General features: G+C 47.5%; 1 protein-coding gene and 1 long non-coding RNA gene across 6 annotated transcripts in view; one reads left to right on the forward strand and one right to left on the reverse strand.

Moving 5' to 3' along the window:
* The window catches only part of YWHAZ (tyrosine 3-monooxygenase/tryptophan 5-monooxygenase activation protein zeta), a 27,896-nt gene extending 26,512 nt beyond the window's left edge, over window positions 1–1,384 (forward strand). Inside the window, exon 6 of the mRNA XM_055705591.1 lies at window positions 336–1,384. Coding sequence (XP_055561566.1) covers window positions 336–395 — 60 coding nt within the window. The 3' untranslated portion in view covers window positions 396–1,384. The remainder of the gene's footprint in view (window positions 1–335) is intronic.
* Window positions 472–23,914, reverse strand: part of LOC114017597 (uncharacterized) — a 36,675-nt gene continuing 13,232 nt past the window's right edge. Inside the window, exons 4-5 of one of the 5 annotated variants that reach the window (XR_008731470.1) lie at window positions 23,464–23,901; window positions 472–23,371 (exon numbers count right to left, since the gene is read on the reverse strand). This is a non-coding gene — a long non-coding RNA (uncharacterized LOC114017597). Of the gene's footprint in view, window positions 23,902–23,914 lie in introns of all 5 variants that reach the window. The other 4 variants (XR_008731473.1, XR_008731471.1, XR_008731472.1 and 1 more) reach the window with 4 other exon arrangements.

Here is a 23,914-nt window from a genome sequence, read left to right on the forward strand (position 1 = left end):
GGGTCTGGTTCTTGCCTGCTTGTGATCATATTTTAGTGAGCCTTGTGGATATGAGACTTTGGTTTTGACTGTTGATGAACTTCCTCATTAAATGCCATGCAGAGTTGGGTCACCTAGAACTAGATTTCCATTTTGTAGTAGCCAAGAAATATATTAGTTAATGTGCCTCTTTCCCCCACCCCCCTTTTGGTTTTTTTTTCTCCCCTCCCTCCATGGTGGGACCTCTTACAAAATTATTTTAGTAGGTGGCTCTCTTTCTAATAATCACTTTACTAATTAGTAGTCATAAATGTTAGTGTCTTACACACTTTATTCTGTTTTTCTTTCCCAAACAGTTGTGGACATCGGATACCCAAGGAGATGAAGCCGAAGCAGGAGAAGGAGGGGAGAATTAACCAGCCTTCCAACTTCCGTCTGCCTCATTCTGAAATTTACACAGTAGACCATTTGTCATCCATGCTGTCCCACAAATAGTTTTTGTTTACGATTTGACAGGTTTATGTTACTTCTATTTGGATTTCTATATTTCCCATGTGGTTTTGTTTAATATTAGGGGAATAGAGCCAGTTAACATTTGGGGAATTTACCTGTTTTCATCTGAGGTGGCCAATATAGGGTTGTGAAATTTTTATACAAGTTTTACATGTTTGGCATAGTACTTTTGGTACATTGTGGCTTCCCACAAGGCCAGTGTTAAAACAGCTTTCTATGTCAAGCAAAGATGACTGCTTGCATATTGGTCTGTCATGATGGAAAAAAGGGATAATCAGTTGCAGCCACAGGTGTAGTTAGCATGAGTATTCAAGCTGGAGCACGCATGGCTGTGAATAAACTGATGTCCTATAGATATTGCATGTCAAGTCAACATGTGAAATCTGTGGAATATACCGATCAAGTGTACATCTTTGATTGCAGCTGAAGTGTTCCTTAAGACAGTTTGATAACCCAGGCAATTTTCTCTAGAGAAGGACAGAGAAACGGTTCACATTCCATTATTTGTAAAGTTACCTGCTGTTGCTTTCATTATTTTTGCTACACATTTTATTTGTATTTAAATGGTTTAAGCAACCTAAGAACAAATGTACAAGTAAAGATGCAGTAAAAAACGAATCGCTTGATATCCATAATGACACTGTATATCGAGCACAGCAGTAAAACAAAAACCCATGTATTTAACTTTTTTAGGTTTTTTGCTTTTGTGATTATTTTTTTTTGATACTTGCCTAACATGCATGTGCTGTAAAAATAGTTAACAGGGAAATAACTTGAGATGATGGCTAGCTTTGTTTAATGTCTTATGAAATTTTCATGAACAATCCAAGCATAACTGTTCAGAACATGTGTATTAAGTTGATGTAAGTGGAATAAAAGTTTTATGAATGGAGTTTTCAACTACCTTTGGTGTAGATTTCATGTCATCTGTCTTCCCACATCTTTTAGAGGAATAGCAGTGTTATACTCAAATTCAACAGGGAAGTATTTTTATTACGGAAAATATTATTACACATTTAGGCATTTAGTTAATTTCAGGGAAGTCAAGATTTAATACTTCGTATCTGTTAAGATTGCTCTAATTAATTAGTTTACAACTTTTAGATGCCTGCAGCTTTCTGACTGTCCGGCTGGACCACTGGAGATACCTTAACAAACATACGGTCCCCACACTTATGGCAAAAGGCATATGAAGTTCTCGAAGAGCAGACTTACATGGAAACCCCAGGCTTGCTGCTTTTGGCTCTGTAAAAGAGAACTGAGCAGGCGTTTTAGAGTTCAGGGGGTTCACAGACCGCATCTGGGTTTGTGGAAAGGCTCCCCAGAGTAACAATGCTCTTCCTTTCCTCATGCCTAGTGAGGTCTGCACTGGTGGTATCCACAGAACGACTCTGGCACTTGTAGGTATGTGGTTTGAAACTGAAATAATCACAGGGAAACTGAGACTTGCTTCCAAACAGTATCGCATCTCTGTCAAGAACAGAGACTCTCAGAAAATAATTGAACTGTATTGAAATATTCTTATATTTATGTAGTTAACATGAGGGAAGCTTGAGTGGCCTTTTTCCTGATTGAGCTGCACCTTTAAGCACAGTGCAAGTATTTTCTGGGTTTAGATACTGTTTATTTGGGTATAAAAGTTATCCTGGGTGTCACCAGGTTAATCTGATACCTGGAACAGTAAGATGGATCGAGTCACTGAACATGAACTCCATTGCCTTACCTTTTTGCGTGTGCAGTGGACTTAAGTTACAGGTCTGAATTTTCAGAAATTCAGTATTAAAAGGTTAAAATACATCACATTCCGAGTGAAATTATGTAACGTTTCTAGAAGCATCTGAGCCCTTTGTCCCAGAATTTAAGGATTGGGATTGATAGAAAAGGTGGGTAGGATGATCTTAATCCTAAAAAAAAAAAGCGGTTAGGGACAGTAGTTATTCCTAGAATGGAAAGGTAATAATACATTATAATAGGTAATAAAAATTAGAATCTGATTAAGAACGGGAAGAATATGGAGGGCAAAGGTTAATGAGGCTTCCTAAGGGAGACCTTAGTATATCCCTCAATTACCACTGAAAAAAAGTAACAGTGACTTCTTTAATACGAGAAGGACTTTTCAAAAGGAAAAAGCAGTAATCAAATACATGTACAAAACAAAGGGCTGCATTCCAGTCTGGAAGTGTTGCAAATTGGCAGACCATGACTAAAAAATTCCTTTGGGGATGTTGGATCCACTTTCAGAAAGGGAAGACCATAGCTTATTCCATAGCAAATGTGAGTTGTGTCACTTAGAAAAGCTTTAATGAAGATGTTGCCTACTTCCTTTACTGAAAGGATTTGACTTTCAACTTTTGCATGGTAAACTACTTTGCTCTAAACATTGAAATGTAAGCTATGTGAAATAACGTGACCTGGAAATGCTTGTGGTTTGTTTTTTTTTTTAAATCCAACTGTTTAAGATTTGAGTTAATAGGGTCATGTAAATTTATTCCATGTACCTGGAGAAATCAAGGTAATCACTGAAAATTAAAAAGCACATAATCAAATGAGGACCAGTGGAACAGTAGAAGAAATATTTTACTCTTGTGCCTTTAAACACAAAATATGAAGGTATCTTTGCATAGGAGGTCCTTGAATTTTTTGTGTGTGTGGTGGTGTTTGGTTTTCTTAAGGAAGCCACCTTTTTATTTCAGTACCTAAGCTGATCTGTTAAATATCACAGAAGGTTCACCCTCTGAGTCTTCCTTCATTTCCTTCAGTCTTCCACTCCTCATCTGCACTACTTGATCATGAAAAAAATTTCCTGTACGGAATGATCAGCCTCCTTTTATTACAAGGATATTTTTGTGTATTTTTGGTCTCTGTTCTGACATCAGTAACCCTGCTAAAACGTGGCAGCGTTGCTTTCCATGCGGTGCATACCCAGTGTGGCAAGGTAGCCTCCTGCTTCATTGAGCAGAAAAGACTTTCAGGGGCCTGGAATTCTTGGAGCTTTCAGTGCAGCATGAGCACGGCACACGTCTGCGATACAGAATGTTTTTGTGGGAACTGCATCATGCTTGCAAACTGTCGAGTAGACAGCACAGGTTGAACAGGCAAAACAACACAAGAGGTTGGGGGTGTTTAAATCGAAGCACCTGTTGCTGAGGGCAGCCTAGCATCCCCCTCCAGCCGTGTGCTCCTGACGGGGAAGGTTTCCGGAACAGTGCAGAAACTTCAGAGATGTGAGTTCAAAATGCTGCAGAAGCGGCCTCTGACAGCCCAGTTACCACCTGCCTGTTGTCCTGCCTTTTGCTTCGGGTCCTGTTGGAAGGCAGGTAGCTAAATTTGCTGCGCCTTCTGTTGGTAAGCCACCTTTGTGACTGGGTCTGCTGCCTTATTTCCAGTAACTCGCATCCCAGCACGGTGCGGGCAGGCTGATATTTCCAGGTTCTGAGCGGAGGAGGGAAGGAAGGACAGCCCTATCGATAAGAAAATGTATTGGAAGTCAAGATTTGGCTTCTATTCCCAACTCTCTCTCGGTTTTTTTCTTTATGGTAAGTAGCTTTATTTTCTTCCAAGGTGCACTTAAAAGTTGTTGGAAGATAGGGACCCCCAGCCTTTCTGAAAAGGGCTGCTCAAAGTACCGTTTCGAAGCGGGGAAGTTGCTTGCTACGGATTTGGCATTAAGGTGCCTCGATACTCATGTAAGGAACCCATGGAAAGCGAGAACTATTCTAAACAACCACTGTAGCCTTTGAGGTGTATTCAAAGGCTTTGCATTAATGTTGCAGCTATAATAGCAAATAATTCTTTTGCCTACCCCACCCTCAGAAAAAAAGAGTATTGCCCACTAGCTGTAGTAGTAGGGGCTGCTAGTTGATACGAGTCCCAGGCATGCATTTCCACTCTTGAGGTTAGCTTAAAGGATGCTTGACTCATTTATTCTGCTGTTTTATGTAACAAAATCATTTGCCTTCAGGATTCTTCTCCTTTTTTTTTTTTGTTTCTATCTTCTTGTGGCCTAGTCTGAAACAACAACAAAAAAGTTAAACCCACCGAGCGCTAATTGCCATAACAACTACCTGCTTTTTAAAAAATTCAGGAACATGAATGATGAGACACAACGTGAATCCAGAAAATGAAGCTCAATTCAGTGTCCTTTGCATTGTGGCCCTCTCACCTCAGGCTCTGCTTTTGGCAGATGAGTGACAGGAAAGCGCTCCAAAGACTTTGTCCTGTGTAACTCACTTTCCAGCTGAAAACACAAAAAAGCTGAGGCTGCTGCCCTGGTCTGGTCTCGGGATGGGAGATCCGCCTTGGGCTGGTGTGGCTTTATGGGAGTCAGCACTTCACATTATTACTAATTTCTTGAGTTGTGGGTCAGATTACTTTCTACCCTCTCCTCAGCAAGGCTGACGGGGAGCTTCAGCAGGTGCAAGGCACAGCAGTCTCTAAATGGGTGCTTGAAGCAGAATAAACTGTTCTAGAGCTGTAGAAGTGCTTTGCGGATGAGCGGGGGCATCAGGTGTATCAGTCACTCCTTAGCACTGGGTGGTGCGGGAGAACTGGACCATGGGGTGTGGCTGCAGCTACACATCCCTTATCTCCACGGTTTAGATGAGGGATGCATCTGCTGGTTTTCCAGTGGGATAACAGTTACCAGCAGTGAAACGCGTGCGGGGTAGAGCCAGGTCAGTCATGCTACATACCAAATGGCCATTTTCTCTCTAGTTCTAAAACAGCAATTTCAGATTCTGTTCCTAGGCAAAATACAGCAACAATTATGGCTTGGAAGTAGGAGTTTCTAACGGCTTTGGAGGTTCACTGTGCAAGCCGTGCAGTTTTGCTTGGCCCCTCAGGAACCCACATTTTTGGAACATCTAAGGTTCCTGCAGTGAGCAGGGCAGTTTTAGACATGTTTGGAGAACTTTCTGGTAGAGCTGTTCTGCAGATTTTTTTTTTATTTTTTTTTTTAAGGAAACTACTTCTAACACAGCTCCTTAGATGGATGCTTAGCCCTGGCAAGACATCCAGACATTGTCAGATCGTAGTGGCTGAAAGGAGCCTTGAAGGACGCTGAAACGTACGGGGCCCCCAGACTCAACTGCTAGATGCAGATCTGGAATGCTGTAATTTGTTGCAGATGCATGACTTCATGTAACTCCTGACTGGGAGAGGACAAAAAGAAAATATTTCAAGGACAGAACTTTAAGTCATGCCCTGGATTACGTCTGGGGCTTGTCTTTAAAAGGGCTTGGAAAACAGTTGGAGAAAATAAGTCTTTTTAACCACAGGCTACCTTTCTTTCTTTTGCTTTTTTTCTTTCTTTTTTTGGGGGGTGGGGGTGGTGGTTGTTTTTTGTGGTTTTTTTTTTCTAACTAGAAATGTGCTTCCCTGAAGCAACTTAGCAATTTATTTCTGTTGACCAGCCATTTTTTGCCTGACAAGAAACATTGATTTTGGTGGGAGGAGTTACTCCTCACTGTTTCTCTTTTGCTCCATGTTCTTTCTTCTACTTGCTTTTAATCCTAGTCCGTTGTATAAACTGTGCTGCAGCGCTTTAAAGCTGGAGCGTTTAGTCAGGAATCTATGTATTTGTGGTGAGCAAAGTGGTATCTGCATATTGGAAGCATTCATTCACAATGCCATTATTGCTGTACGTTAGTGCCAGCTACATAAAACCTAAATACCATACACCTGAGCTGCCATCACAGCAGACCATCCCGGGCAGGCTGGCAAGCATCCATGGACCCCAGGTGACTTGTAAGGCGGGCATAACAGCTTGTCAACACGTGTGAATCTGCAACACCAATTCCCAAGCTGCTGAATTTTTTAAGTTCCTTAAAGGGGAAAGAATTGCTTAAGTATAAATCCTTATCGTGGTAGAATATCTTTATTCGTAGATGAATGTCAAATGTAATTCCATCAGGTTATTTCTTTCCATCTAAACCTGATAATTTTATTTCTTTACATTTCAAAGGTAATACTTACAAACGTTCTCACCTGCACTGATGCTCCCTGCTGCTGTACAGCCACACGCCGAGTACAGAGGAAGGCTGATCCCCAACCTTGTGCCACAGAACCTAGTGCTCATCCATTGCACTGAGCGTTTTTTAAGAGGCTTCTTATAGTTTAACCTTCTGGGGCAGGCAGTTAAGTTATTTTGCTGCTAATGCTAGGCCATTTAGCATCAGCATATCGAATTTGAGCACCTACTGCCAAAAGGAACTGGAGAACCTTCCAGGTCAGTGAGGTTGTCTCTGGTTTTCCAGCAAGTGGCATTTCATGAAGGAGAATTTTTATGACTAAAGGTAAGGATGTACCGTGGCCTCGGTTGGTTAATGTGTCCTGGGATGACCAAAGGTGACGGGCTGTAGGCTTTGTAGAGAAAACACTAAACTTCACCAAAACATCTGTATGCATGTTTTGAGACCTGACAGAATTTCTGTACTTGGTTTCACAGTTTTGTTCAAAGTAGAGAAAGATTTTCTCTTTAACACTTATAGCTGAGGTTTCACCCAAGCTGGATGACGTAAGGCATTTCAGTGTGAATCCAGACCATTCATGGATTCCTGTGTTCTCATCATTCCGTGTATCCACGAGCAATGGCCATGATGGGGTGACAGGCTCTTAGACTAGACCAAACATTACTCAGTTACTGAAGTGCTTCCCTTTTAATAGCAGGAAAACAGACATGTAAGTCTATTACCTAAAGCAGCGAACATCTGCAATGTGAATGGGATGCAGTTGCTTGGATATCCTCCAGGATGAAGCAGGTTGATGGCCAGTCTGCAGTTCTAGCATAGCTTGAACTTTACTCCTGACCTGCCAAGGCACAAGGATGGGTTTTACTTCCTGCTACCCATCCGTAGTATTAAAGAAGTCTAACTTTTGCACAGCAAATGTTGTGTGCTGTCCATCTTTTCCCAGTCTATGTTACCAGGTTTGAAACGCCTTGTGAGCTGAACTCCCAACAAAACAAGGTTGCACAGCTAAGGATGTAGAAATAGCTTACTTTTAAACATTAGGGAAGGTAAGTCTGTGGCATTACATATTCTGGAAGACAAATAAGTCTGTGGCATTATGTGTTCTGGAAGATAATTATTTTACAAAGAATGCAAACAGATACTTTGGGGAGGTGAGCAAAGGAAAGGCTAACAACAAGACTACAGCAAAAGGAAGTGAGAAGACATGTTGAGAGAGATAGGGAAGTGAGGCAGCAAGACTCTAACCTCAAAGCACATAGGAGATTACACGACCCAGCTTCCGAGCCAGCCCTCAGCGTTTCGGTGAGGATGATGAGAGTAGCGCGTTTGTGGGACCCTGCCATTTTGTAGGACTGAGAGGTGTTTTGCAAGCTGTTCACACGTGGACTTGATAAATGAGGATTTTTAGACAGAACGTGACCTAGAAAAATGGTTTGGACTTTTGCAAAATGGGATCATTGCATAAATGTGACCTTCAGAGAAAGCAGAGTTGACTTGTATCTTTTTTCTTCTTTCCCTGCCTTTTTCTAAATCAAGAATTTGTATGTTAAGCGTATGTCAGGCCTGTGTTACTTACAAAACTGTGATGAGATTTTGATTAACATTTGAGTTTGGTTGTACTGTTATCCCCAGTAGAAATTCAGGTCGCAATTAAGGTCATAGGGGAACCTGTAAAATGACATCATCATCATCACCATTAAAGATATCAAATAATCAAATGCTGCACACATAGGGGTTCTAAGGAAGTGCCTAATTAATTTTGCTTTTTCTTCACTAAAAAACCTGCCAGTGCCTGATGAGCCCTGGGGCACATCATCACAGACTCAACAGTCTTTCCTTTTCCATTACTGCAGGAGCTCAGAATGATTATCCCGAGGGGTTGGTCAGCGAAGGGAGTTCTTGCCTCAGTGACTCGAACAGTGATATAATATGCACCAGAACTAAACCTTACTTGCTTTTGAATCTGCCGTATATACCCGGCCCAAGGTTTTGAATATGCTTGCAAAGCAAAATCAGAACCAGACCTGACATTCCCAGTTGCCGTGTGTATGAGCCAAGGACAATCCCCAGCCGTGCCTGCCTGCCACCCACCCGGCGGCAGAGCAGAGGCAATGCGTTGCCTTCCACCACTGCTCCCGTCAGCCGGGACAGACAAACTGCCTAAGGAGGCCCTGGGGCTTCCCAGGGCTGTTAAGCAGCTGGGGAAAGAGGTATGGAATGAGGCAAGCAGAAAGTGAAAGGACTGGTGGGTTTTCAGGGAGGGGAAAGAAGTAGCTCTGATGGTTGGGATGCGGTGGGGAGTCTATGGTGGGATAAGTGATGTTATAATGGGGAAGAAATCTCTGAAGAAATCCCATGTTAAATATTTCGGCATTACCTCATGTGCCAGACTCATGGAAATGTAAAGGATGGATCCAAGGTGCCTTTCAGTCAAAATGGATTTAATTAGGGATACCACCTGAAAGTCAAGTCAAAGGCTAAAACTGATGCCTCGATGGACGTTTGGTGGTGGCAGAAAATGTATGTGCAGCGGGGGAGGGTGGCTATCAGTGATCACCGTCATGCAGTTTGTGATGAGTTTGCAGCCTCACCAGGATGGGCCTCGTACCTCCAAAGAGCCACGGTGATTCATGAGTCGCCTTCTCCTTTATCCAAGGAATACCTTAGGACTGACAACAAAGGGAAGTAAAGAAGAAGTTGCCGTGCTGGTTCCAGCCAGTAAGGTTTCTTAAGAAACTTTACTCAGACGAAAAAAACCATGGATTTTCTGTCTCTGAATTTCAAGATACTTCTTTATTTCCTTTACCCTATCAAACGGATGAAACAAGGTAGCCAATTACTGAGTTGTTTGTTCACTTTCTTCTGGTAATACTGCATACACGGTGTTGTGTTGCAAAATGAAAGGGAATTTTCTTCCTCCCCAAAGAAGTTCAAGAGCTTGGTGTCTCTGTCCTGTGCTGCACCTGCCTTTCAGGCCGTGCTGCTCTCCTGGCCCCGTGAGCATCCTGACCGGGCTCTGTGTGTTTAGCAGCTGTTGCTGAACATAGGAGCGCGCTGAGGGCTGAATGCCCACCTGTGACTTGCTTCTCTGAAACACCGAACAAAATAACTTGAAAGACAAAGCCACGCAGATCTCCTCCCCGCAGGCTGATACGGTGGACACCCGAGTAATTTTTTCAGATTAGTCAGTTAACGCATTATGGTCATTAAAGCTTTGGAACACGAAAATCCCATCCAAGGCTGATGATATGAATGACAAGTCAATCAGTGAAATGGAGAGCTGGTTCTGAGCCATCAGGAGAGCATCTATTTATGGCCATCCCCATCATCGCTGATGCAATATTCCAAAATGGTTCCCTGAGAAGTTCTTTTGAACTTGGGAAGGTGATGTGACCAACCTGCTTCACCTGCCTGTCAGCTCCTCCTCTGCTTGAGAAGGCATTGCGCAAGTGATGAACCCCCAGGGAGCTGGATGGATTCCCCACAGGGGTCCGGTGCAGACTGGTGATGACAAAGTTCATCTGTCAAAGGCTGACCAAACAGCCCAGCTCTTTCTCATCTGCAGTCACACCATCTGTCACTGGTGCTCTCTCGGTTTTGTGGTGTGACAACAGGAAATTACATTTTCTTGGAAGGATAATGAGGAAGCCTAAACTCTTCTCGGTCCTTAAAAGCTGTCCCTAAGGGTCACAGCTGAGACATTGGCAGAGACATTCAAAGTGGCTGCTTGCCTTGCTCCTGCTCCTGCTCCCTGGCTAAAGCATGGACTTCAGTCTGCAGGGCTGCCAGGTTTGACTTAAATTCATATAAGAGATCTGTTAATTGAAATGTTTGATTAAAGTATTTATTATGCAAGCGAGAAACTTCAAGACGTTATTTAAACCTTACAGAAAATCACAGATATTTTTGAGGAAATGTAAGCTGAATTTGGAGCAGACTTAATGCCACATACTGAGCAAAAGCTATGTCACATTCTCCCTAACAAGGTTCCTGGGACAAATTAAAGAATCAATTAAGTATCTTTTATGAGGAAATAAGATGTCCAAGAGGGGTGAGTCAGATGACCCTTTCTTGATTCAAGAAATGTCTGTTACATTCTGATGATACATTTTTCTTTTAGTTGTTAGCCCTACAGAATGGAGTGTAATTTTATTTTTTGTGATATTGGATCCTCTTTAATTATGTCTTGTCTTTCATGTGGCATGTGCTAAGGCTTCCAGTTGTGTCATAGACTTAAACTCCTTATGCTAAGACCATATGCAGCTGAAGATAAAACTGGAAAAAAAAAAAAAAGAAAAAAAAGAGAAAGAAAAAAAACCCAGATGGAGAAGCTATCAGATACCCTAATGCAATGTTATTAGCATATTACAGCAAGAAGTAAAATCTACCTTGCAAAAAATGATAAATGTTTGTGCCGTTGATGGAAAACCATTTGTAGTTACTTAAGAGCTACTGCTTGGAATTATCTGACACCCACCTTTAGCTGCATCTCTGATGGAGAGCCTGAGGATGCTATGTAGACGTTGGGCTCTTCTGTAGCTGAGGAAGGTGCAACAAGAGAAGGGTCTGTTGCTTCTCAGAATTGCCAGAAAATGCAGAATTATCTGAGAGAAGAGGGAAATCTCTTAGGAGATGTTTGTGCTGTTGATAATGGCAGCAAATGCTGGGCTGGGCTCTACAGAGGCAAACAGAACACATGCCCTGGGGGAGCTTATGCTCTCAGCCATTGTCTGGTGCATCTGCAGGATTCCTCCAGAGGCTGGACGCGATGCTGGAGTTCACATCTCTGCCTGTGACTGCCTGGCAGCTCCATCTGCTAGGTAACTCAGTGGAGAACTGTCCGGAGACCTAAATACTAAAGCCGTGGTGCCTGCACGTAAGTGCTATGGGCAATCCATGCTGAAACTCCATTTTCTGTAGTAAGTAATGAACTCGAGCTCTCTTAGTAGAGTGGCAACACATGTGTTTTCTGCCCAGAGGTACCTGTAATTGTTCTTTTTGCCTAGCTTGTAGGACAGCATCGTTGTCTGTCTCATGACAGCAAGCATCTGGTGTGCCAGGTCACGTAGCAGAAGAAAGATGTCAGGCTCCCCAGTTTCAACGCTGCATCCAGCCTAATGGAGCATTTTGATCAGAAAGGCCCCTGGATGGTATTCCTCAGCACCAAGCCATAAAACGGGCCAAAGTGTTGAACTCCAGAGTGTCTCACCTTTGGACTAGGTACTGTAGATGGAGGTGGCAGAGTGGCAGTGCTGCCTCCACCTGCCTCCAGGAGCAGGCGTCAATGTGCAGGGTGCAGATACAGGTAGTAATCCCTGTGCCCCCCCTCTAAAGCCAACAGAAAAGAAAGGGACCCTTTACTCAGGTGACTGACTGGCCGCTGTAACAGATGCAGGGTGAATTGGATCCCCTGGAGATGCCCCTCCCTGGTGGGCAAGTGAGTCCCTGGTTTTGATGGCTGGAAGCGGAGGAGCTGCCCCTTTGTGTACGAGCCCTTTGTGCTCGTACATGGCCTTGCCCACTGTCCTTTTCCCCAACACCAACACCAGGCTGCATATGCTTAAAAACCTGTGTCCCGGGGAGCGGGCAGCTGCAGCAGCGCTGCCGAGCTGACACGTGCGAGCAGCTCCCAGAAAGGGCACCCTCTGCATGGCTGGAGACGATGGCTTGAGGAGCAGGGAGATTGCAAACCCCAGTGTTTTTATAACCGGTTCCCTCGCTGCCAAGCGGCAGGGAAAGCAGCAGGGAGCTGCTGCAGAACCCTCCAGGTTTCTCTCACTTCTGTGCTTATGTAGCCGGAGAGGGGCAGCTGCACCCTCCATAGACCCTGCCCGCAGTGACCCCCTGCCCACAGACACCTCGGGGCCTCCAGAAGCTATTTCTTGCCAAAAGCATAATCTCTGAATAGAACAGAGGAGCTGTGCAGATAATAAACCCTTGATGTTTCAACCTGTCATACACACCCAGCGGAACGCTAAAGCAAAATGACATGCAAAGCTGCCACGAGTAAGTATTCAAGCGGAAAAAAGTATTCAGGGAACCTGCAAATGGGACCTGGGCATGTTCTTATCATTAATTCAAAGCTGTCTGCAGCGAGCTGATGCTATGTGCAGGGAGTGGTGCACGTCAGGACGCTGACCCCCTCTTCACCGCAGAGCAAAGGGAAGGAGCCGCAGTCGCCCGCGCGCAGCCGCCCATCAGAGCGGGTCACTCCAGTCCCAGAAGCCAGTCCTGCTGCTGTGCTGTGCCCCGTACCCGATGGGGAATGAGCTGTTTCTCAAAAAAAACAGGGTCGTGCTGCTGCCTTTCAGAGGAACTGGACTGGAAGCTCAGCAAGGCAGAAAGCACGTGTCACAACTGAAAAGCAAAAGTACCATGGCTAATGCAGCCTGATTTGCAGCCCTGCTGTGTCCCTCGACTGGGCTATTGCGGTTTCACAATCAGAAAACTGATGCAGCTGAAAACTAATTTTTATTCTCTGCTGGCTGGGGTCCCTGATCGCAAGGGCACAAAGACACCAGTATCAACACTGGGAGAGCGCGGGGCCACCTTTCTCGTCACAGCCCGTTAGGAAACCGCAGCCTGCACGCAGAGCTTGAGCCTGCAAGGGCTACGTGCAGTACTCGGCCTTTCCATCCCGTGGAGCAAAGGTGTGTTTTTTGTGGGCATCTATGACCTGAATGGGTCTGACTCATCCAGGAGCCACCCCTGCGTGAAGCAGAGGTCATGATGCAGCGCTGAACCCTGCCCTGCACGCTCGCTGCTCCTGTGTAAGAAGTAAATAGTTATCGAGCCTAAAAATGTTTACATTTTTTTCTATACCTGAAAAGAAACTAGGTTAGACAGTAAAGCAGCACATCGCTCTGTCTTTCCCCACGCCCACCCCCGAGGAGAGGGGAAGGTAAACTCTGTTCATAGACAATTCAAATAAAGGGTTTTCATCTGTGAGTTTACCTCGTCCTCGCGTTGCGTTGTTACTTGAAGGTAAACAGCGCGCTGATGAGATCTCGTAACGTTTGCCGCAAGATTATGGCTTTAGTAGCGTGCTGCTGTGACCGTGATGAGCTGGAGACAGAAGCCAAGCGAGGTCTGTAAGGAGGTACCACGACGTTGTATCGGACCACGTGTAGATCGTAGTTGCGGGGCACAGTGTTTCTCAGTGCATTTTTACTTGAGAATCTCTCCCTCGCACACGGCCAGGATCCAGGGTGAATAAACTGAATTTTACAGTTTCCAGCATTTGCTGTCTCCTACCAGCTCAGCTGGAGGACAGGGGATGGGAAAGGGAGAGCGGGGAGTTAATGCGGTGTCCATTACCCAGTGATCTTTTTTCTTAAAACACTTCACCCACCACAACCCTATTGTGCTGCCCAGAGTCCGGTGACTCTTCCAGAAACAACATGGGACTGTTCCCACTCACTCCCATTGCTCCCCAAAGCTCATGGCATGGCCAGCAGCTGCCTGCAAAGGGGGGTATCGCTGCCTGTCAAGACAAACCATGGTAACTGGAGAGAAGAAAGTAGTCTCTGGGGGTTCTTAATATTCCAAAATTCCTGAAGTACATCTGCAGTAAGATAAAAAAAGCCTAATTAATTTTGCATTTGAATAAGTCCTTTGGCGAAGAGCTTTGATTTCCTGAATCAAGAAGACTGGTGACAACTGCTAAACCAGTCCAAGTACAGCAAGATTTAGTGGCCCCACTCACTTGAGATCAAAAGACAGCCTGAGAAATCACCATTGAAAACACGGTGCTGGAGGGAAAGGTACAATTGAGACATCATTTTTCATTCTTTATAAGCATGATCATACAGGAGCTTCAACAGCTGATGTCCTGATTGCAGCCGCTCGGCAGATGCCACGCTAAGCTGCTGCGGCTTTGGGCAAGAACTGCTTTAAGCAGACCCTCTCCAAGACACCGGTGGGGATATGCTCCGTGGGCTGATGCCGTGGTGGAGGCCTGGGGAGGCTGCTGGGACGTGCTGGTGCCACGGGGTGCTCCATCACTGGCGAGAGCCGCGGCCGTGTTGCTGCACTGAGGGTTACTGAACCAGACATGCTCATATTGGAATTAAACCCAAACCATTAGCAATAGCTTACACCGCTGAAAAAGAGATCATGAGATCATCTGAAGTTGTCTTAAAACTACACCATTTGGGATGCAATGAATACTGCTCACAAAGATTTGGGCGACCGCCTAGGAGTTAATATGATTAAGGTAATTTATTCCTTTTTGTAATTCTAAGAAAGCTTTCAGGTTCATCAAGTAAGTGGCTTCTGTTTCTTTTATTCTGAAATGGGTACACCTACTAGAGCTCACTGCATGTCACTTTGACAAAACACATTTTCTGAGCCTTATCGACATGAAAAAAATCCAGATTATTATAAACATTTCTATTCACATCAAAAGCATTTTTATTTTGCAAGCATTTCTTTGTTATTTCCGACTTAGACTTTGCTACTAAATCACAGCTGCTGAGAGGGGAGCTGGCACTGCTGCTTAGCCTTCCAACCTACCGCTGCTGCACTGGTGGGTTTCGGTTCCTGCATGGGGACATCAGGTCTGCCATCGCTGGCCCACAGACATGCACATGCTCAAAATAACCCCTGGACCATCCAAGCTCAGAGCTTCAGCCCCAGGAGGGCCAGGAAGTGCTGCAGGATCCAGTGTCCCTGTATGGGGAGACCATCCTTCGCGCCCCACCACAAGCACTGATGACCAGAGGTGAGAGATGGCCACTGAGACCTCGGCAGGGAGCCAGGAGGAGAGCAAGAGCTGGCAGCACCCCGGCTCCCACCAAAATGCGAGCTGGCCTGGCAATGTGCAGCCTTCTGTGCCGGCTAGGCATCGTGCCCCCAGGCAGAGGCTGCAGGAGAGGTGCTGGCAGGCGATGCCAGCGTGAACGGGTGCTGGGTGAGAAGCCACCTTGGTGCTGAGCGCTGTGCTGCTGGGACAGGGCTCAGCCTCACGCCTGTGGAAGCAGGGGAGGCCAGAAGCTCCAGAACTTGCTCTGGCACTGGGAAGGATGAGCTGATGTGGCTGCTGGGGCCTTGCCTGCACAGCTGAGCCGCAGTCGCAGCACAGGGGTATGGGTGCTGCTGCAGGACAGCGGGGTGGCACCTGGCCTGGCCACACGACTCCCATGGCTAACCCTGGGGGAGGGTTTTGGCAGCTTTTTCTTATTCTGCCAGTAGCGTACTCGTTCGCCGTTGCATCTCTGCAAAGACCCCGCAGTCGCAGGAGATGTTACATAAATCAGTTACTAATTTCTTCAGGGGCTGAAATACCAGACAGGCTCTGGAATGGCTCAGCTAAAGGAGCAAACCTGGTGGGGGGCAGTGAGGATGAGAGACCACCCCACAGCCCAGCAGGGCAGGGGCTACAGGCAGCAGGCACTGATGGAGGCTAAGCTGAGAAAAGGGCTTCCACCTGTCCAGGGCTTGTCAGCAGGAGGAAAAGCTAACCCATCCGGCATGTTTTAAGCGTGGCTGTGAGCCTGCAGGGCACCGGGCAGCCAGGTTGACCCCGAGGCGCTCCCTGTGCCAGCGCACCGCTCTCCTCCCCCATGCCCAGCGAAGCCCACTTTGGCTCTCGCTGTAGCGACCACGTAAACTCATTGGTGCTTCAGATCCGAGCGAGGCAGGCAGGCCTGCCAACTCCCTGGGCAGAGGCAATGCCACCTCCTGCCCCGGAGGAAGAATAGTGCCCGGGGGTGAAAGCAGTCGGGCTAAACGTGGGATGGTGAGGCCTCAGCAGCACACAGAAGCTGAGCCAAAGGCTCCTGGAGGGCTGTGCCTCGCTGCCAGAGGCCATCTGCTTCTGCCTGGAGCCTCACACTGTCCTCATCCCCGCGGGCTCTGCGTGTGGTCTGGGTAAGAGGATGGATCGGTTTTGCCAGGGGTCCTGTGCAGCCCACATAGCCCTGTGACAGCCTGCCAAGGGCTCTCCTGGGTGTCTGCAGCGTCACAGACTGGCTAATAACCGAGTAATTGTACGAGGTAATTACAGGGTTACTTTTACCCTCTAAAATAAAGCGCTACCTCGTAATTAAAGATAAAGAGAATGGCAGTCCTAATTATTAGGTTTTCATTAGGCTGACAGAGGCACACGAGGCACTGCAAGGACTGTTCTTTTAACCTGCTCTCAGTCCCCACCCACACCTCTCCACGATGCTCCCAGGGAAGCCCAGGGCAAACTCTCCCACTGAAAACGGGGGGTAAGAAAGCCATTCGTCTCCACATACACCTCACCAAATGCCATGCAGATCTGAGGAACAAGAGGAACCTGCCCTTGAGCATCCCTGAAACTTTGATGCCTGCTGCAATCCAACCTGCAGGCTGCTGCCGATGCTCAATCCTCAGCCACCTTGGCAGCTCGTGGTGCCTTGCAATTTGAACACAAGAATCATAAATTACACTGCGTTTCATCTGTTCACATCCACACGGAAGATAATCATAGCCTGGTATCTCTTCCTGCTTAAAATACTGCAGCAAACAGCCCGTGCTGTTCTCAGCTCTCCCCGAGCAGCCTCAGCCCCGCACCCCTGGCAGGCTGGGGAAGGAAGGGCTGCATGAGGCCATTGCAGGCTGCACCTGCTGAGGTGCCAGGTGCAGGTGGCTTCTGCTGGAGGTAGGAGGGCTTCAAAATCTCTCTTGAGTTCAAGAGCAGCTGTAAGTCTTGCTCCCGCTAATAATGAAGTGACAAAATATTGTGTTAAAAATGCCAGTCTTGGAACCGCAACAAAAAAATAGTAAGCACTTCGGTACTGTTAGCAAAGCACTGCGGAAGAGATACCAGGCTGTTCCCTTCCAGCCTTTCTCCCTCCATCTCTAGTGCAAGCCAGCTTCAATTCAGCCTTTTGCAGTCACTGGCCGTTGCAGACCATCTCTTTACATCAAAACAGTTGGTCTGGCTCTGACCAGAGAGGTAAACCAGAATTTCTCCTTGAAATCTCTTCTTGTGTCCCCACTCCGCCAGGCCAAGAAGTGCAAGAGATCTCCACAAGCTCCAGCTCAGAGGAACCATCAAAGCACTAACAACCTCTGTGGGGGTGGTGACGTTCAGAGGACTCAGCACCCAGCAGAGCCAAGACTTGTCAAAACTGAGTAGTTCAGAGACCCCTGGCTGTCACCTGGTCATCTGTCCCCACTGAAAGCAGGGACAAGTTCAAAGTCAGACCAGGCTGCTCAGGGCCTTGCTCAGCTGAGTCTTGAATCTCTCCTAGGATGGAGATGACACCACATGTCAGAGCAGCCCCTGCCAGTGCTGGACCACCCTCTGAATGAGGATTTTTTTCCTTGTATTAGTTTGCATCTTGCCTCTTCTCTTTTCTCCATGCACCTCTAAGCACCACCTTCTCCGTGCTCTCCTTGGAGGCATCTGTAGCCAGCTTGGTCCTCTTATCTCCACCCTGGACATCCCTGGCTCTTGCAGCCTCTCCTGCTACATCCTATTCTCCAGCTCCAGAACCATGTCCGTGGTCTCCATGGGATATGCTCCCATCTATCAGTCCTCCTTTTGGCCCAAAGACCCCAACACTGGACACAGTCCTCCAGGCGCAATCTCACAAATGCTGAATCCACCTTAAAATCCCACCATTCCAGGAAAGACTTTCGCAAGCTCTGGCTCTGCCTTTCCCTTGCATGGTAAAGCTTTGGCTAAGGACTTGAAGGGCTCAAATGCACGTCCCGCATGCAAGCTCTGAGCTGCACTGCTGCACTCAAGCCTCAGGGTGTGAAGGATAAAAACGTGGCCATCAGAGGCCTCTCGGTTTGGGCAGACAGCGACTTTGCCCATGTTCTTTCATGAGTCTCTTCAGGAGTACACACAGGTCCCATTCACCCACACCGTTGGAGCTTCCCACCAGCCACACCAGCCATTTCAACTGCTCGAAACACACCAGAGCTCCCTGCTGGATAAAACCGCATCCCCAGCCCTTAGTCTGTCACAAAGTGGATCTGATGAGACCTCTCAGCAGATGGGTCCAGACCTGCAGAGGCAACTCCATTTGCTGGGACCTGGGCTGGAGACTCTGACCAGAGGAGCCCCTATGATTCCGCGCTGCAGCCAGGCACCTCCGGGTCTGTTTGCAATGCTGCAATGGAAAACAGCCAAGCAAACCTGGGGCTGCTGCAGTGCTGCCTCTGCCACCGTGCAGCTCACATCGCTTTAATTCCTGGGTTTCAGCAATTAAGTACAAACATCTGAGAACCAGGGAGCTCTGAAATGAGGTACATCCCAAAGGCAGCCCTGCGAGCCAGCTCCCTGTGGTGTGACCATGCCTCATCAACCCTTTCCCACTGCCTGACCCTGACCCTGTCCTCCCACCCCTGCTCCCCATCCTTTTCTCCCCTAGCGCAGCCCCTGCCCGGCCCTGATGCTTTCATGCTTAATTCCCTACTTAAAAGCAGCCAGGAACAGCTTACCCCATGTGTCTGAGGCCATGATAGAGGTGCACCATGATCTGAATCACTCTCTGCTCTGGTACTCAGGGAGCAGGATTAGGTTACCTGAGCTAGCTTTCCTCTGGTTAATCAGTGCTAATTGATTGATTGGGGCTCACCCCCCACACACTTGCGAGAGGCAGCACCACTCTATCTCAATGGAGCACATGAAACATATTTGCCCTCAGAAAACCACGAGCATCCTTTTCAAAGCAGCCGGGCATGTTCCCCAACAAAACAAGAAATCTCATTTAAGTGAGACGGAGGGCAGCTGCATGCCTGCCAATTAAACTGACACCTCTGCCTGGAGTGGGACCGACAGTGACAGTGCCCAAGTGCTTCTCAGGTGTGATGGCCACGTGCTGTTAAGAGCCTTGAAACCCTCTTCCCCGACCTCATGCCACACCGAGGCCCCTCAGTGCATTTAGCATGTACCACTCAGGACAGCTTTTTCCATCATCCTTCCCCTGGGGATCAGGGGAAGGTAAGGGGAAATGGTACGGGGACCTGGTGTTTCTCCCAGGGGCTGGAGGGGCACTGGGGAGGACAGCAGGCGCCCATCTGTTCCAGGGAACGGGGCAGGGAAGGGGCCAGAAGGGAGGTGGGGAAGGAAGTGGTGGTTTCCATCAGCAGCAGGAGGGGAAATCCAGCAAGACGGCTGCTGCATCAGTGCCTGAGCCTCCCAGGGGGACGCGTCATCTTGCTGAAAAAGGAACTCGTGTGCTGGGAAAGTTAAAAATTGACTCAGGGGTTATTTAGTCACTGGCCACCAGCCACTACAATGGCAGTGGGAATACAGGCGTGACCATGTTGTATCCCCAGCACTCACAGCACCCAGGAGACAGGCTGCCTTTGCTTCCGCACACCTTGTCCCCAGCAGTGTGGTACAAGGGACATACAGTTGGTAGCCCTCAAAAGGCCAGAAACCCTGCCACCGTGCTCCCCTCACCTGCCACAGCAGCAGCCGTGCCCAGCTCTCCTCTGCCTGCACCCAGCCCCGTCACCCTGCGCATCACTGGCAGCCCGCAGAGATGGGGGCTGTGCCTGCCGGACATGCCTGGTGACATGAACCACTGGGCTGGTGGGAAAGGCTGAAGCATTTTGATTCAGTTATTCCTGTCCAGCTGGGAGCGATCTTGGACCTTCCTCCAGGGCACTGCATGGTTTAGAGGTGAGGCTATCCTCAAGTGCCATCATTTTTCACATTTTAACACAGGAGAGCATCCCTCACCCTGTGCCACAAGCAGACGATGGCAGGATCCCAGCTCAGCCCTCCCTGGACAGAGGGGCAGCACTGCCAGGAAAATAAAGTGAGTTAAAAGATGCAGTGGCATCCTCCCTTGCTCCACAAGGGTTACAGGACACGACCCCATCAGGGTCAGCAAAAGGAAATCAGTCGTTCTGGACAAGCTTCCCTGTCCTGCTGTTAACTTCTTTTTAAACCTCTGAAGGGTGTGAAGCAGCAGGGAGGAAGCCAGAGAAGCAGTAAAGGCTCTGATCTGAGATCTGTGTGCCGTTGATTTGTTGCCACAGAATGGGGATGGCAATTAACTGTCTAAAAAGTGGAACATGAAGGAGAGCCCAAGGAAGGAGCAATTAGCTTTTTCACATAAAATAAGCTGTTTTGAATTGCTGTGGTCACCTACATGGTGAGACATCAGGAGACAAATAGTTGGGAAAGACAACCTTCTTACACTCCTTTTTAAGTTGCATACTGCAGACGTGGCTTTTCACCCCATTGTTTCAGGGGGGTGAGCTGAAGGGAGGATTCTGCCGCTTCCAGGAGAAAGGACCTCTCAGGATGTAGGCTTGTAACCGGCAGCTTAAATTCAGCCTGTTAAATAAACGTGGGTTAGATTCAGGCTGAGGCTGTACAGGTGAAATAAGAGAGGTCTCCAGATGCCACACAGCTCACACATTCAACCTGAGATACAGCAGAGTAGAGACTAGCAGCAGATTTTGGACACGAATCAGATGTTTCCAGAAACATATGCAATTTCTGACATCCCAGCTTCTGGTGCAAGCCCACCTATAATTTATAGATCTGCTTTTCAAAAGAGAAAACAGTGGTTTTGGGCAGAGTGCCGGGCTGGAACACTTCATGCTCAGCAACAGACCTTGTATGAAGGTAGGCGTGTTTCCAGCGACATCATTTTTTGGAAGGGCTGCCCTCTCTCCTTGCTCTCAGCGGATGGTCCGCTTTGGAATACCCACTGGCTCACTGTCTGCACCTCTATTCTTAAGATTTTGAATTCAAAACACCAGTTAGGACATACACCACCTGCGAGAGCATATTGCTGTGGCAAAGCCCATGAAACTGCAGGGAGTGTTAATTAGCTAGAAAGCTCCTGTGCCAACCTTCTGTAAATGGTGTCATAGGGCTATAACTCTCCATTCAGCTCTCTGGGCAAGCTCCTGCAGATAGGATCTTGTTCCCTTCTGGATTGTTAGCGGATTTTACTGAAACTGAAACTGAAATGTTTCAATCCTTGTTGCTGCCAGAGAAACTAATAACTAGACAGCCCTACCTGGCAGGCTCTGTCATACAGCACATCAAGTTCCCCAACCTGAGTCCAGCAAAGTGATGCCATGCCCCGGATAAAGCACAGGAAGATTCCCGTAGAAGCCCAGCATAAGGGGCCAGCACCCTCCAGATCAGGCCACCAGCAACCCATGAAGAAGAAGCCATCAAGTGGCAAATGCTGCAATCACTGGATACGGTTCTTCAGAGTGATGGTGAGTCACGGTCAATTCCCAGTCCATACACCTCTGGTATGTATCACTGGTTTTCACTGCAAATATTTTAAGTTTCTCCAGTATGTGCCTCGCCCTTCTTATTTATAGAAATTAGTGAGGTGTTTCATAAAAAAAATACAAAGGTGGCTTCCTATTAAAGCAAGGAAACAATGACAAAGCAAGAAGTATCAGTGGTAAAAAAAAAATACAGCTTGCCTAGCAAAACAGCTATCCTATTGTCGCATCAACATGGCACAGACAGGAGAAATTATAAATAGCAGCAGTAGTAATGCCTGGGAGTTGCATCTCGGTACCGCTGCCTCTAGCCACCTCCTTCTGGCTCCCGTTCACAGCGACACACGAGGGCAGGGATAGCAGCTAGACAGAAGTTCCCCATCAGTTCTCTGACCCCGGACTCTGGCAGGGCAGACCCCAAGCTGGGAGCTCGCGGGGGATGCAGGGGACGCAGCAGGCAGGCGTACCCGACACTCGATCCCAGCTGAAACAGCAGTGGAGAACAAGGCTCTTTTGTTAGGAAACGCAGGGTTTTTTTGGTGCAACTAGCTGAAAGGCATAAGGGGAAAAGCCTGGAGATGGAGAAGGTAATTGTTTTTAACCGGTTGTCCAGTTACTTGAGATGCTGGTGTATAAAGCAGCCTTGGCTACAATAACCTCTGCTCACAACAGGGAGAAAGGCTTTGTGCCATTACTACAACACTGGACTAAAGAAAGGCAGAAGAACCAGGGGAGCCGCTGTGGGCTGGCTCTCAGACCAAACTGGGAACAGAGGATATCATCTGTTCATTCCTACTGGGAGGGCTTCATCAAGAGTGTAGCTATGTTGATGGAGGACAGCGAAGGAAACAGCCTGTGCACTTTCCTATTGCTTGCATATATTTTCAAAGACGTTGAAGACATGGATGTATATGAATACTTCATTGCGTGACCCTCGCACCCCAGGACAGGCACGGACCCCCAGACCCAGCCTGGTACTCCAGAGCAGTTGAAACAGGCTCCCACCTTCTTCAGGGTTTCAGACTAGCACACACCACTGGCGGCACAACAGCAGCTCAATCCCAAGCAATGGTTCGGCTGATGGACAGAAACTCAGCAGCTTTGGTAATCTGAAACATGTTACCTTGTTCAGGAACAGGCCAAATTCAGCAGATGAGATGGAAGTTATATATAAGGAAGAAATTTTATACTGAGGGTCGTGAAACACTGGAACAGGTTGCCCAAAGAGATGGTAGATTCCCTATGCCTGGAAGCATTCAAGGTCAGGTTGGATGGGGCCCTCAGCAATCTGATCTAGTTGAAGATGTCCCTGCTTATTGCAGGGGGATTGGACTAGATGACTTCTAAAGGTCCCTTCCAACCCAAACTGTTCTATGATTCTAACTTGCTAACTTGACTGCTTCAAATTCTGTGTCCCTAGCCTAAGATCAGTATTTAGCCAAGATACTCACTCCTGGCCCCACAGCCGAGCCAAACTTTATCCCCAGCACCTATGTGAAGGTCATCTACACAGGGCATAAGGACTTTGATCTTGTTGATTGAGTGAAAAGTGCTGAGCACATTTCCTCCAGCCCACTGCAGCTGTGGGCATATGGACCTCCTCTGGCCCACTACAACCATGGGCGTATGGAGCAGTTGCATATCCCAGCAGGACTCCAGCAGCGTAACCCCGCTTGCAGCACAGTCTGGCTGTCACAGCACTGCCTGGTTGCCAGCCACTGCAGAAAAGAAACGGTAACTGGGTCAAAAATACAGGACACAGCTTATTCCCTATGGACACCTTTGCTGGCAGGTTGGTTGTGATACATACTGATGTTCAGTATGGAAATCGTCCTTAGGCATGGCTGCATGGCACGCTCCAGTTCATGACCAGCACAAGCAGGCAGTGGGTGCTCCAGCCCCTTGGTGGGGCGCAGGTTGTTCTGCACCAAATACAAGACCAAGCTCAGACCCCTCTGCTGCCGTTTTGTCTTCAAAGCTGATTTCCTCAGTGACAGAGAAAGAAATCATGCAGAATCTCCACAATGACAGTAGGAAATGCTTCAAAACAGGCTGTGGCTCAAAACCACTGGCCCGGTAGCTGCTTGCAGGTGGAGGGCTGGGGCATGGCAACCCATGTGGCACTGTACAAGCTGGTGTTTACATTCCACAGCCACGTACTGGCCACAAACCTCTGTGCCAGCAGAGTGGGGCGGTGACTGAGGGGTCCCAAACAGCCCGAACGAACAGCCAGGGATCTGCCAGGAAGCTGAGAGAGAGAA

This window comes from Falco cherrug, chromosome 3, assembly GCF_023634085.1.
Source record: "Falco cherrug isolate bFalChe1 chromosome 3, bFalChe1.pri, whole genome shotgun sequence".
NCBI classification, from domain to species: domain Eukaryota; kingdom Metazoa; phylum Chordata; class Aves; order Falconiformes; family Falconidae; genus Falco; species Falco cherrug.